This window comes from Topomyia yanbarensis, chromosome 2, assembly GCF_030247195.1.
Source record: "Topomyia yanbarensis strain Yona2022 chromosome 2, ASM3024719v1, whole genome shotgun sequence".
Taxonomy (NCBI): Eukaryota; Metazoa; Arthropoda; class Insecta; order Diptera; family Culicidae; genus Topomyia; species Topomyia yanbarensis.
In genome coordinates, this window is record NC_080671.1 from 122,666,730 (window position 1) to 122,680,871 (window position 14,142).

The 14,142-nt window shown below is 37.2% G+C and overlaps 1 protein-coding gene across 1 annotated transcript; it reads right to left on the bottom strand.

Moving 5' to 3' along the window:
* Window positions 1–242: 242 nt before the first annotated feature.
* Window positions 243–1,945, bottom strand: LOC131680156 (m-AAA protease-interacting protein 1, mitochondrial). The gene is made up of 4 exons (XM_058960878.1): window positions 1,479–1,945; window positions 1,247–1,411; window positions 1,032–1,162; window positions 243–951 (listed from the first exon to the last, which is right to left on the bottom strand). The coding sequence occupies exons 1-4, from the start codon at window positions 1,845–1,847 to the stop codon at window positions 816–818; spliced, it is 801 nt and encodes a 266-aa protein (XP_058816861.1). The 5' UTR covers window positions 1,848–1,945; the 3' UTR covers window positions 243–815.
* Between the last annotated feature and the right edge of the window lie 12,197 nt (window positions 1,946–14,142).

The window sequence follows — 14,142 nt, forward strand, 5'->3', positions numbered from 1 at the left end:
TATATGTCTGTTCTCTATGGTATAACTCCATTTTCAATTGTTTTGGACATATTTCAGTCAATGCCCTGCAATGTTACTGTATGCTCTGCAACTCCTTCTTGATCAAATAATTCTCAATTACACCTTAAATCACAAATGAGTTATCTTTCCACGTGGTATACGAACGGACGCTTCATTATGGCACTTCAGCGCTATTGTACACAGGTGTAGTGCAATCGGATGTACCAGCAGGCGTGTTTAGCTTTAATGAGCATTGAATGTGGAGCACCGTGTATTGGATCATTTATTTTATTAGATTTGAATGTTGAAGTTCCTCGAACAATTTCGAGTTTCCTGATTTTTGGATCTCTCGGTTATAAAAGTCTTGTAGTCCACTTTCTGAGTTCAACGTTCTAGGAATTTCATTCCTGCTTTGATTCACGGATTTTTTAATTTATATTTTGCTAATTTGTGAAACTAATATTTAACGCATAAATGCACGAATTTGTTTGCCCTTGGTACTCGGGTTGTGCCAGATATATGCCTCTCGTTGAGATTTTTTGTCACAAAATTCGGTATGCTACTAAATGGCAACAGTATGCATTTAAGGGTTAACATGGAAAATCTGTCTCGGTAAAAATGTTGATCGAGACAGCATTTCAATTAAAACGTCTCCACCCCCAAATCAGTTCTGAAATATATCGTATTATGGCATGAGGTTGATTAACATTATGTTCTTTAAAATATTAAATTCAAACCTATTTTTGCGCGATTTTTATTCGCACAATATACAAGTTTACACTAATAATCATGTTACTCCATCAACGGTAGATCGGTTATTCGTCCACGAGGTCACTCGGTTTGAAGTGATTCACTACATTCACCGTCCAGTCCGAATCGACACCTTTCGTGAATTCTTTTATGAATCGATAGTTACAGATGCTTATCTTGTCTCGGAACTCAGGCATCACACTACAATGATAATGAAAATTGTTGATAGAAGCTAATGCAATTGCTTATTATATGTATCAAGGCTTTAGCATCTGGCTCACCCAATATTCAATGGAATAGGATCGCCTCTCTCGACCATTCCTTTCAATCCCTTGAGAACGTGAAAAACCATCGTAATTTCTACAAACCGCTTCTGACTCTGCTCATCTTCTTCGTCAAACATCACGCCTACCTTAAATTGATATATATTGAAATAGAAACATTAGCAAAAGAACCTATACGGTCCTAAGCGACATGAGAAAAAAATCATACTGACCTGATATGGGAACGAGAAGTATATGTCCTTTTTGTCAACCATTAAATCATAACGCTGCGCAACGGACATCTTTCCCATAGATTCCTTTAAATCTTGCAAGGTTCGTCGATCCACCAAGCCTTCTAGATTTTTTAGTTCTCCACCGGACAACGCAGCCGACACCACCTAGCAATGTAATTATATGTATATATATACAGCCTTAGAAAATTGACTCAAAACTAGCGATGCTAACCTGCAGTGCCTGTTTGGCACCTTTGATGAAATCCGGCAGATTGAACTCCCGATCAAAGTAGGGTCTTATAATGAACTGAACCATGATCCAGTTCTTGATTGACTTTATCATCGATGGCCATATTAGTTCCGGAAAGTCCATCAGCATCGGTAGACTGCGTGGTTTCCTCGGGGGTATTTCATCTTTACTGTCAGTGGAATAGTTTCGCCTGCAGCCGGTGCATGATACGGAGGTCGGAAGAAATCGTTGGTTGGATGCTTTCACGACAGCTGAGGTAGTTTGTGGTAATTTCGTTGATGACTTATCAATAATGTTACGTACGTATCGGGAAATTTGTTTTAGGGTTTGAACGCGTTGATGGAGGAACATTACGTTAAACGAGAAACTATACCGAGGTGGGAGCAGCGAAACAATAATAAACCTAGCGGACCGAAAATAGATAAATACCTAGTTGACATTTAGGACGTTTGGATGCTTCAGACGAATCAGACGCAAAGTGAAGTGAAAGATTAACGGTGATCTAGATAATATGTTGCGATAGAAGTTGTATACAATGTTGCAAGCGAGCTTTTGAAATATTTCTACACTGAAAAGAACGATATGGTAGTTCTAACTACAGAGTCATGGTAGAAAAAACCATTTGCACTAAAAAGTTAAATTTACCATGAATAATGTTTAGTCTACCAGAAACGGAAAAACACTAATTGTGTTTTTTACTATTTTGTGTATTTGATTTAAGCTTTATTTCATGATTGAAATAACCACTAAAATTGTCAATTTTACTATGATTCTGGTTTCAACTTGGAATGGATCTTCAGACTTCTATCTGTTTTACCACGAGCATGGTAATAATAAAAGAAATTACCAGTGTTTTTCAACTGAACACGGCTTACTTTTAAAATTACTATAAATATGGTAATGTTTCGAGTAGTGAAAATGGTATCCGCCATGTTGTTGAAAAAAAATAGGATTTGTTTGTGCAAGAGCATTTGTTTGTTTCACAAATTAGTTTTTTTAGAAATGAAAGTGAATGAATCGAAACCAACAATAAAAAATTGCGTTTCTAACACGCATTTTATCATTGGTGAGTATAATAATAACAAAAATTATTTCTATGATTTAACATGATTTCATTTTTCATGTATTACAAACCACAAAAAAGCCAAACTTCATTAACTAGATTTTGAGTCCTAGAAACAATAGGCGTACGCGATTTTTATCGGTAAGTATGTTTGTTATAAACTCTGTAATATGGATTTTAGTTTTTAGGTCACGATATTACAGTTCCGCACTGAAACAACGGAGTAAGGCGCTCAAAATTATAATAGCATCTACCTAAGAAAATTGCGACGTGGAGCTTTACAATTAATATTTATGTGCGATTTTTTCTCACATATTTTTTATGCGCGAATGAATAAACGAATTAATAAACAAAACCTTTCAAATTTATTCAAAGAAATATTGATCGTATATAGCATATACTATAGTATTACCAAATACATATTTGTATTTGGTATTACTATAACATAGTAAACACCAATAGTATTTTTAACCAACTAACAGTTTTCAAAATAACCATAATTATGGTAAATCTAACCGTTGTACGAAAATAGAAGCATAGTTAATAATACGTTTATATCACCATGAAATGGTAAGATATACCATGTATCTATGTCGGAATGGACATGGTACAAATGACAGGAATCATACTCAAGACAAGTATGATATATTGTCTACCAAAATTCACTGGTACAGCCTTTTTAATTTAAACCTCTAATATAGTAGTTTATACCATGGTCTTCGTTTCAGTGTAGTAGCTACCACCCGGTTCCCAGTGAGCAAATTTTCTGGCAGCGACCGCTCTGCTAGATACAGAAATTTTCGGTAAGTCTTGGTTTGGCAGCCCTGTCAGATTTCTGTGCGTATCCAGTCGGGTTAGTTGAGCTAGGGCGAATTAGGTTTCGCTCGCGTTTTCTGGCAAATTTTGATAGGAACCGAGCTAAACCTTGGCTGAACTCGGACATAAACTGTGCAAAGATCCTGGCAATTCCTACCTGGTAGAATTTAGCACGAATCAAGCAAAACATCTGACAAAGATGTGGCAGGAAGCGTCCAGAGATCTTGGCCGTACATTTCTGGCTCGATTCTGGATAAAAGTGAGCAGCATCGGTTGGTTTAACCGCTTCTGTCAGAAACGGTTGTTGCATTTGAGCGAATTCGTTGCCAAAATTCTCGCACAAATCGCGCAAAATGCTCGCAGAAACTCTGCCAACATCAATTTCGCTTTGCTCAACTTTCTGCTTGCCACGCTGACCGGGAGTCTAGAATTGTCCAAATGATGTGAAATTTGGCATCTGAGCTTACTTTGACATTTGTCACAATATGAGAGTCTTTGAGAATAATTTTTTTTTGCGATGCTCTAATGGTGATCCATCCATGCGAACCTGTATGCGATGGTGATTTTCAACGTATTTCCATTTTAATCTCTTTACAGGTTTTTCAGGAAAGTTTGTTCTAGCTTGTAAGTCTGTTCTCTGTGCTATAAGCGATTGAAACATACATTGTTGCTCGAAAAGTTTATATGAAGCAAGATTACTAAAAGTAGGTAGAACAATTAAAATTATTGAACTTAAGTCTAAATCTTCAATCTACCCAAGGAACAATTTCTGCTGAAAAAACGTATATGCAAGATATTTTAATCAGCTTATGCTGATTAGCTGCGTTTTAAAATATTCAAGCTACTGCTCTTCAATGCTTAACCAGTTGAAATTGGAGAATTTATTCAGCATTTGCTAATTAGTGCTGTTGTAACAGCGTTTCTTCAGTCGCAGTTCTGTGTGGCTCATAACATTAGTTCAACTGTTTCTGATTAAGTAAGCTGAAAACAGGCTTTTTCCACACGCAAACAAAACTTGTTCAGTACCTTGTTCAGCTTTTACAAGGAGTTGCTGATTAAATCAGTTTAAGCTGCAATTATTTAGTAATTGTTCAGCTTGTTGTAAACCGCTTGAAAAGCTAATGGTAAAAATATTTTTTTCACCAACAATTGTCGGCATTTTTTTCAATTAATTTAATCTTCTTTCCATTCGTAATTACTGGTTAACGGAGCTTAGGCCCCCAAAGTCAATCAGCACCACAAAACCTTACCTTCCAAGACGAAATTTTGCGAATCCATTTCCTTTTTCCAGCATTTGGATTCGAACCCAGGTACATTGTGTTACTACATTCGTCGCTCTTCCATCTAAGCCATATCGCCTTTCTACTAGCACATGAAAAATTGGTCATCATACCAATCAAGTAAGTATTCATATAGTCATATATTAATAGCTGAATTGCGGCAACATTGATATTTTTAATCAGCGTTGTGTTAATGGCAGTTCAAAACCGGCGCTGATCAACTGCTTTATAAGAGCCTCAAATACGTACACTCAAAAAAAAGTAAACGTTATGCCTATTGATTTTACACATAGATTTTTGCAATTAACGGAGGCATATAGACACTATTTGCTGGCACATAAACCTAATGTGTGTATTTACAAGAAATATTAATCTTACATTCACCTTTCATAACTATTAGGCACATAAAACCCCATTCTATAACAATATGCACATATAACTTATGTGTGTGCATACATAGTTTATACAGTTGACACATAGAAGGTATGTGTGCGCGAGATAACAATAGCATTTCTTCTTCATATGAATTTTAAGCGGTTTGAAGCAAATAGAATTAACGTTTGGATTTTTTTCAGTGTATATTCAAACAGGGGGTGCAACCTTAGAACAGGAGGTGCAACCTTACACCTCGGATGGTAACGTCATTTATCTCGATAATTTTTTTCATCACAACGGAGCATTTTTTTCAAAACCTCGAATCATTTGGCATTAAAAGTCGTGATTTTATTCATCTACTGTGCTGCTGAAAGTTTTTTTTTATTTCGAACAGCTGCTGAAAGTTAATAAAATGAGCCAGTGTTATATCCACGATAAGGTAAGTGGATTGTTCTCAAAAATTTATGAATTTGCAGTCCAAATCGGATTTTGAATTAAGCATATAACAAAACGCAGTGCATGTTATATGTTCAGCGACTGTGATCTGTGGATATTTCTAGCGAAATAATGTTTTATTTAACGTTAAAAATATGCTCGTTTTGGTACTGAATCAATAACTATTACTATAAATTGCACGATTAGCACTGTATTTTTAACACTAGTTACTATAATGTCCCCTTGCGGTATGTTATCTGCATTTCAGACACCGGTCACTTTTTCTGCATTGTGCAAACCATGAAGCGAGTCGACCGGTTCTTTCAATAGTTCCACATCAATGGATCGATGGAAAATATCTATTATGGCCACCAAAGCGGTTGGAATTACTTATAAGAGATCCATCATCGAAACCATCTCCAAATTGGAACAGATTAAAATGCGAAGTAAAACGAAAATATATCCCCACCTTTGACGAAGCTGAAACTGAGGCAGGCGGGTCACACTACCGATACAAGGTGAAGACCAAAGCGCGCCGCAAACTAGCGAGCATTGATTTAAACCACCTATTTGAGAACGAGGGTAAGTTGACATCATTTGCATGATAACACTTTTACAGTTCAGGTTCACTCATACTGGTCCTGAAACAAGACTGCGAATCTACTCAGTAAGTTCAGCCGAAAATGAGGCTGTTGGCTGGTTCTAGTTAGTATTCCGGTTCCGGTAATGAACGATTCTAATTAGAATCATCGGTTGTGTCACAGGTGTCGGAATACTAACTGGAATCAGCTAGAATTCTGGCTCATTGTCCGGCTGAGCTATACTGGGTAGAATTCCTTTTACAAAAACATCAAGCGATTTTTCGATTTTTAATACGAGCCAGAGTATCGCTGGCAATGTTTACAAAGTGCATATGACAATTTTCAGCATGTTATTCAGCACGTATCAATTGAACAGAAGTAATCAGTTCTGCTGAATGCAGTTTAATTCAGTATGTAGTTCAGAAAAACTAACACGCTGAACAGTATATTTTTGATTGATTGGACTAACATTTTTTCAGAATCTTATCAGCAATTTAATAGCATTTGTATTGAGGTACCTAAAGCAGGTAGAAAAACATTTATTCAGCATATTGTTCAGGTATAACATACAATTTGAATAGCCGTGCTACAACTAGCCATAGGCACGTGTATTTTACCGATATTTCAACACATTTAATGATTTTGAATAACAGTGTTTTAATTTACTGATAAAACTAGTGTTCATAACATAGTTCAGCAATACTGTTTATTCAGCATAGGTTGCTTTTATTAGGCATTTATTCAGTAAATAGTCTTACAGTTGTTTCCAAATTGTTTCTTGGGTATTGTAGGAATTTCATAATTTTCATTCTACTACCACAGATTAAATTATTTCATTAGGATCCTGTCTCGTTGTCTCCGCAACATGTGTCCTTGAGGAACAGCTTAAATAATTTCCGTGCATGATTTGCCAATTTTTTTGCCCCTCTCACCGTATGCCAGGAAACGCATTTCCAAAAATTTTATAATCCATTTTCCAAACCGTGCATAAGATGTATTTTACCAAGAAGGCGTGCTCCCCATTTTACCATCTAGCTGGAGCCGCCTATGACATGCAGACATCCATCTTTTCGTCGATCATGGTTGATTGGCAATTGCGACAAGACCACCCGGTAGGGCGTCAAAACATTTTTGTAGAACGCTTGACAAACGTACGAATTAAGAAAGAAAATGATCCATTGTATTATCTTCTGTAGTTTTTTATCGTTATCCAAAATTAGTCCATTTTAATCATACGAGTACAGGTTATGTCGTGCCGGGTCAGGTGATTTTGTAGATGGTGGACGGTCCGCACTCAACTAGTTCTTCCATGAGTTCCAATTTCTTCGTCTCATCGAGGTAGTGTAGCTCGTTGTATTGGGCCTTCCCCTCGATTATCACTTTTACACCAAAAACACATGTGCCCTTAAGGGGTTACATACCTATTCGCGATAAAAATTTGTAGAAAGTTTGAATTTACGTAAAGCCATAATGTAATGATTTTATCACATTAAAATTATAGTATTTTGATTGCACATTTTTCATTGAAAAAACAAGCATTGGTATATAAAAATATATTGAGAATTGGCGGAGTTATGGCTTTTTCCCCGGAATCTTTTTTATTTAAGAGGCTTGCGGTGATTATGATGGAAGTCCAACAGATCAACTAAAATCCTAAAACTCAAAAAAAGTCATTAGTATTTCTCGTACATTAACGATAGTATGTAACGTTTTTCTCAAAAAATCGATGTTTAAGCTCTTAATATTGTATTGAAAAATTCTTATCTATGAAATAAAAAATTGTGCGTAAAAAAGAAGTCGTTAGGGTACAAGAAAAACTAATTACGAAAAATTGAAAAAATTGAAGAAAATCGGTTGAAAAGTTTTTCGGCAATCGTGATCACGGAAAAGTCATTTTCGGAAAAGAAAAAAACTACATTTCGAGATAATCGATTTTGAAATTGCAAGTTACCACTGGTCATGGTAGACATAGCGCTTCGAAGCGTTGTATTTTTCGATCTATTGATCGGATCGTTATGAAATTTTGGGAAAACATCCTAAAGGAGTTGTACTTTCAGATAAAATAATATTATTTTTTTGATTTGGATTTTAGGAAAAATAAAAAGATATGTAACCCCTTAAGGGCATTTGTAATCTAATCAATAATCAAGATAAGTTAGCGAATGGCGAAAGCTGAATAATATGGCAGCTCAAAATAGTTCATACGCTTAAATATTCGAAAAGAGATGTTTCAGTATAGCTTATGCTCTAAATTCCCTTCCGATCATTCCACGAAATAAAATCCCCCGTACACAGCATTCAATCATCCAGTGACAGAGAGCGTAATTTTATGTTGATTGAATTACCTCAAATGTTACACTTTTTGTCCTTTCAACTCTACACCATCTCAGTCGATTTCCATTTTAGTGTGTTAGCTGGCGCGGGTTGCTACGATTGGAAATGGAGCTCCCGTCACCAGATAGGTACTGACGGAACTGTAGCATCAACTTGTCACGCTCTTTCCGCCAGTTGGAGTTCAATCGTTCAATCTTTCTTCCTTCCGTTGTGGTAAGCAAGGTTCCTGAAATCACGAATGAGGGTGAAATGATTGTAACGATGGCACTGATGATGATGATGATGACGATTACGGTGGTGGGTGGTGGCTGCTGTAATGCCAACGCGCTAGAATAGCACAAATCTTGTCAACTCTGGCAAACTCTCTTAATCCCCACAACCCATTTCCCACTAGGTTTTCCGCTGTACATCAGGCGGCAGTGAAACTTTGAACTCGCATTAAATCAAATCAAAATAAATCAAATCATCGCAAAGCGAGGCTCTCTTGTGCTTGGGGGAGTGGGAGCGAAACTGCTTCGCAGTGAAAAAAGAGTTTTTTTTGTGCTTTATTTTTGTTGCCGCACACGTATCGGGAAAAAATCTTTTTCTCGATAGAAAGTTTTATTTATCCATTTCTTGGAAGCTAACGGGATATGGATTTTAATTTAAAACGCCAAGTCGGATGTGTGAGTTACTACGGTGAAGTGTGACAAGGGATATGTTCTAATTGAATGTCGAATACCAGAACGGGTGATAGCAAAAAGTGAGTATTGAACTCTCCAATCAATCTAAAAATCAAAGAAAAATCCTGCTTTAATCGATTTATTGTCAGAACCGTCTGTATACATGGGCACTAGAGTGACAGGAAAAAATTGACCCCTTTCGGCCCACCTCTGAGTCGATTCCTAGTCCCACCAAGAGTACTTGCACCAAATTTGAAGCAAATCGGACAAGTCTAACTACCGGACCGACGTGCCTGAAGTTTGTATGGGATTTTTCAACAATTTACATGGAGAAAACCCACCATCTCGCATTTTCACCGCTAGGTGGCACTGTATGCATCGTATTACAACTGTAAGTGAAAATAAGAAAGATAATTTAATTGTCTACAACTTTGTCGAAGACTGCTAGTAAACCGGGCTTTGTTAATAGAAGTTATTAAACTTTTAACGAAGTGATGTCTGAGTCAGTTTTGCATGGGGCCTAACAGTGCATGGTTGTGTATCAGTACTCGATTCACACGAACTAAGCATTTTTGTGAAATAATCGTTAGGTTTAGCTCAATTGTAATGATCAGAAGAATTATAGTAAACAATACGAGTCATTCTTTGATCAGCAAATTTTAGTTCCACATGTTACCGCATAGAGGGCGCCAACACTAACTTTTCAACGGAGAGAGATGGAAATTTGGTGTCTTCTACAAAGTTATAGAATAGGCATTTTTTCATTCTTTCTTCCGAACATCTTGATACTCTATCTCTCTTCTATGAAAAGTTAGTGTTGGCGCCCTCTATGCGGTAACATGTGGAACTAAACTTTGCTAATCAAAGTATGACTCGTATTACTTACTACAATTCTTCTGAACATACCATTGAGTTAAACCTAACGATTATTTCACAAAAATGCTTAGTTCGTTTGAATCGAGTACTGATACACAACCATGCACTGTTAGGCCAAATGCAAAACTGACTCAGATATCACTTCGTTAAATGTTTAATAACTTCTTTTAACAACGCCGAATTTACCAGCAGTCTTCGACAAAGTTTTAAACAATTAAATTATCTTTCTTATTTTCACTTACAGTGATCATACGATGCATACAGTGCCACCTAGCGGCGAAAATACGAACTGGTGAGTTTTCTCCATGTAAATTGTTGATAAAGCCCATACAAACTTCAGACCCGTTGGTCCGGTAGTTAGACTTGTCCGATTTGCTTCAAATTTGGTGCAAGTACTCCTGGTGGGACTAGGAATCGACTCAGAGGTGGGCCGATTGAGTTTTCAAAAATTGATTATTTTTCTGGGCAGCTTAATTGGCACACTGGGCTAGAGTCACGGCATAATAAGTTGTTTAAATCCAAACTATTCAATCCAAATTTATCTTGAAACAAACGCAAAAGTAACCTCTGAACCACGGTTGGCCGCTTTTCTATTGCGTCTATCAAAGACGACAAAAACGCTTAAATGAGTTATACCGCTCATATTTATTCATTCGAGAAATTTTGATTATTGGCTTTAAAAGCAATTGTCGAACTACCTGGTGGTTTTATGAATATGAGATTAATCAATGTAGAAAAATTTCTGTTGGACTGTAAATATGTGCACCATGTTTCATTCATTTCTTTTCATAAAACGTTTATTTGACATGGCATAAAAGCCTTTTTACGTTGGGGTTTCTTGTTTTAGATCACATGTTACAAAAAGTTCTCAAGACTATCACGAATTTTGCAGTGCAAAGCAAGTGAAAATTCGTTTTAATTTATATTTTACTAGATAATACCCATCGCGCGTTGCTGCGACTTTAATCGAAATAGGAGGAAAACACAATTTGTTCCGAAGCGCCATCTGGCGGGCTGATAATTCTCAACCAATAGCACACAAACACGCTCCATAACAAACGCCTACTATGTACAAATTTTTACAACAATCGGTTAAGCCGTTTGGGAGTCTATAAATCATATACATACAAACATTAACTTTTATATATATAGATTTTCTTGAGTTTCATAATAATTCTAATGATAGTTTTTCAGTATTATTCAATAACTTTTTAGGATCTACTCAAATGAATTAAGATGATTTGCGTTTTTCGACGGTGCTTGGACATTTACAACGACACCTAGTGATTAAAATTTGAAATTGCGTTATTCGCCATATATTTTCATTAGCACAGGATTTTTTGTCGTGTCTAACGACTTACAGTACAACAAAATATATACCTAAACGTTCTAAAACTTACACGACTTTTCTTCTGATATTCTAAAACCGGGCCAGTTTTCAAAATTTCGGAAGAAAAATCGTGTAAGCTTTGGGCCGTTTATATCTTTTGTTATACTGAATGAACTAAATCAATTTCTTCGCTATTTCGCGTCAATATCTTTTTCAATCTTGTATTTAATTTTAGAGCATATTTTAAAAAAATCTTTCGAAAACTGCTTGGGAACAGTGAAAATTTTTGTAAATACAGTGCCCGAGCCGAATAATAAAATGATAGAAAGGTTTGTATTTGCATTTGTTAAAATTTTATTCATCTAACATTTAATGTTTCAATGAAATTTCCTAATACTAGTGTGATTCAATTCGTCTTCTAAAGCCAGATGCGGTGAGGTTAAAATCAAATAATTCGGAGAACTCGTTGAACCTCCGAACCATTGCGATGGCAGGACTGTTGGCAGCATAGTCAGTTGGTCTCATTTCAGGAATAAGCATAACTCTTTGGCGAAGAATACGAGTACTCCACTTGTCATAGGCGGAGGAAAACAAATCGAAAATAGCTTTTCGGTCGTATTATTTTCATGACGGAAACTGACCAACCTGTATTGTACGTCTCCGGAATAAGTTTTAGAGCGACATAGAGCATTTTAATACCATTATAAATGTTATAGACGAGCTATTTCTAACGTTTAAATTAGCTGACAGTTATGACAGCTTGAGGAAAACAAATCCCCAATTAGTGTGTTTGAAATGATTTGCATAGAACTCTATTTTGGCCACAAAGACTGCATGCGATGTCATTCTCCTTTCAGCAAGGGTGTGCAAGCCTAACAAACGACAGCGGTCTTCATACGGCGGCGGGTTTTGCGGATCACTCTATGGTAAGAAACGAAGAGTGTACCTGATAAACCGTCTCTGAACGCCTTCGATCCTATTGATCCAAACAGCATGGTAAGGATTCCAAACGACATTGCCAAATTCTAGCATCGAACGCACTAATGAACAGTAAAGAGCTTTAAAACACAAAGGATCACGAAATTCGTTGGATATCTTAAACATGAATCCCGATCGTCGATTGGCTTTGTCGATTGTGGCAGAGAAGTGACGATGGTAAGTTAGTTTATAAACTAGTATTACTCCAAGGTCTTTGATGTAGTCAACACGTTGTAGCTGATTTCCATAAATATTACAACCATAAGGGATGGTGTTTCTAGTACGATGAAAGCTGATGACACTGCATTTGGGAATGCACAAAACCATCATATTTCGCACACACCAGTCGTTAAGAGAATCTAGAACGGCTTGCAGTATCAGGCACTCGGACTGATCACGAATTACTTACTATAGTGTAACATCGTCAGCGAAAAATAGTTTGCCACCAGGATTTAAAATACCAGTAAGGTCATTAATAAACAGCGAAAATAGCAGCGGTCCGAGTGTACTACCTTGAGGAAGTCCAGAGCTGTTCGAAAAGCAATCAGACTGAGCAGTGCAAATACAAACAGCAACTTCATAATCTGTATATATCGCATCCACTTGAAGTTTTTTTCACATATTATTTTTAATTTTTGACATTGAAATTGTCTTACTGCACTATTTGGGACAGGCTGTCATTCTAAAATCTAAAATCAAACCATGTCACGTTTTTGCGTCACTATTTTGAACGCTAATAACTTTGTTATTTATGAACGGATTTCCGTGTGGTTATCACCAAACAATTCGGAATTAACTGAAGTTATGTTTTATTGCTATAGTGTTTTTGTATTTCAATATCACACTATTGCAAAACAAGCAAAAATGAATAGATCTCGGAAGACGCGAAAACTCCCATACATCAGCCAATCTTTCCCCGGCAGAGCCGTCAATAGGGGGCACCTTAGTGACTCAAACGAACAAGAAAAGTTAGAAATAAATGTACCGCATGCCTGTTTGAATCAGTTGTTGCTCTTTTATCAAACAAGTAACATCGTGTCTATAGCGTCTCGTAGGACAGATTTGAGCACCCAGCACACTACGCTTCTATGAATGATGTCATCCTCGACTATTTAAAGAATATCATTCCTCGAGCGAGTTCTTGCTCCCGTCGAACGTCGGGCCGTAAAGAACAGCAGTAGCAATCAGGCATGTTGACAATGCGCTGCGATGAGTGCTGCATTTGATCATTGCTACCGCTGGGCTGGGGGTGGGGACGACGACAGGTCAAGGCATCCAGCACTCGTGATGTCTCCTTTCCATGGATCTGATTGGCTGTATTGATTTTGCCGATGACGTCATCCTCGGATATATAACTTTCAGCATTGCTCGGGCGAGCTCATTCTCTGGTCGAACGGAATCGGAGCGGAGACCGAGACGTTAGCAGTAGCCGACAGATATATCTAAATTATGCAGTGCGCTGTGTACTGCTTTGCACACCACAACTGGAGAGTTACGACACTCAGTGTCAGTGCTAGTCAGTATGCCGTTGAATCTAGTACCGCGTTGCTTATTGCGACACAAAAGTTTATAAACTGACAAAAAAACAAATAGACGGTTCTCAAATTTGGAAAGTCGATTGTTTTGAGCTTCGTTGAACACCTTGAAGCTCGGTGTATTTATACAGGCACACTCTCGCTCATTTAGATTTATTTAGGTACTCGTTCGGCACAAAAGATTAAAATTTGTGCGAATCGAAAATGTTGAGCTCTAGTTAGCTCGACCTATATTGTAACCCTACCCATTGGGGCCATACACAAATGACGTAGTTTTTTTCGGCGAATTTCGACCCCTCCCTTCCCCTGGTAGCATTTTGTCACAATATTCCCCTCGTCACACATCGTCACAAATTTGCTACACCCCTCTACCCCCTGAAG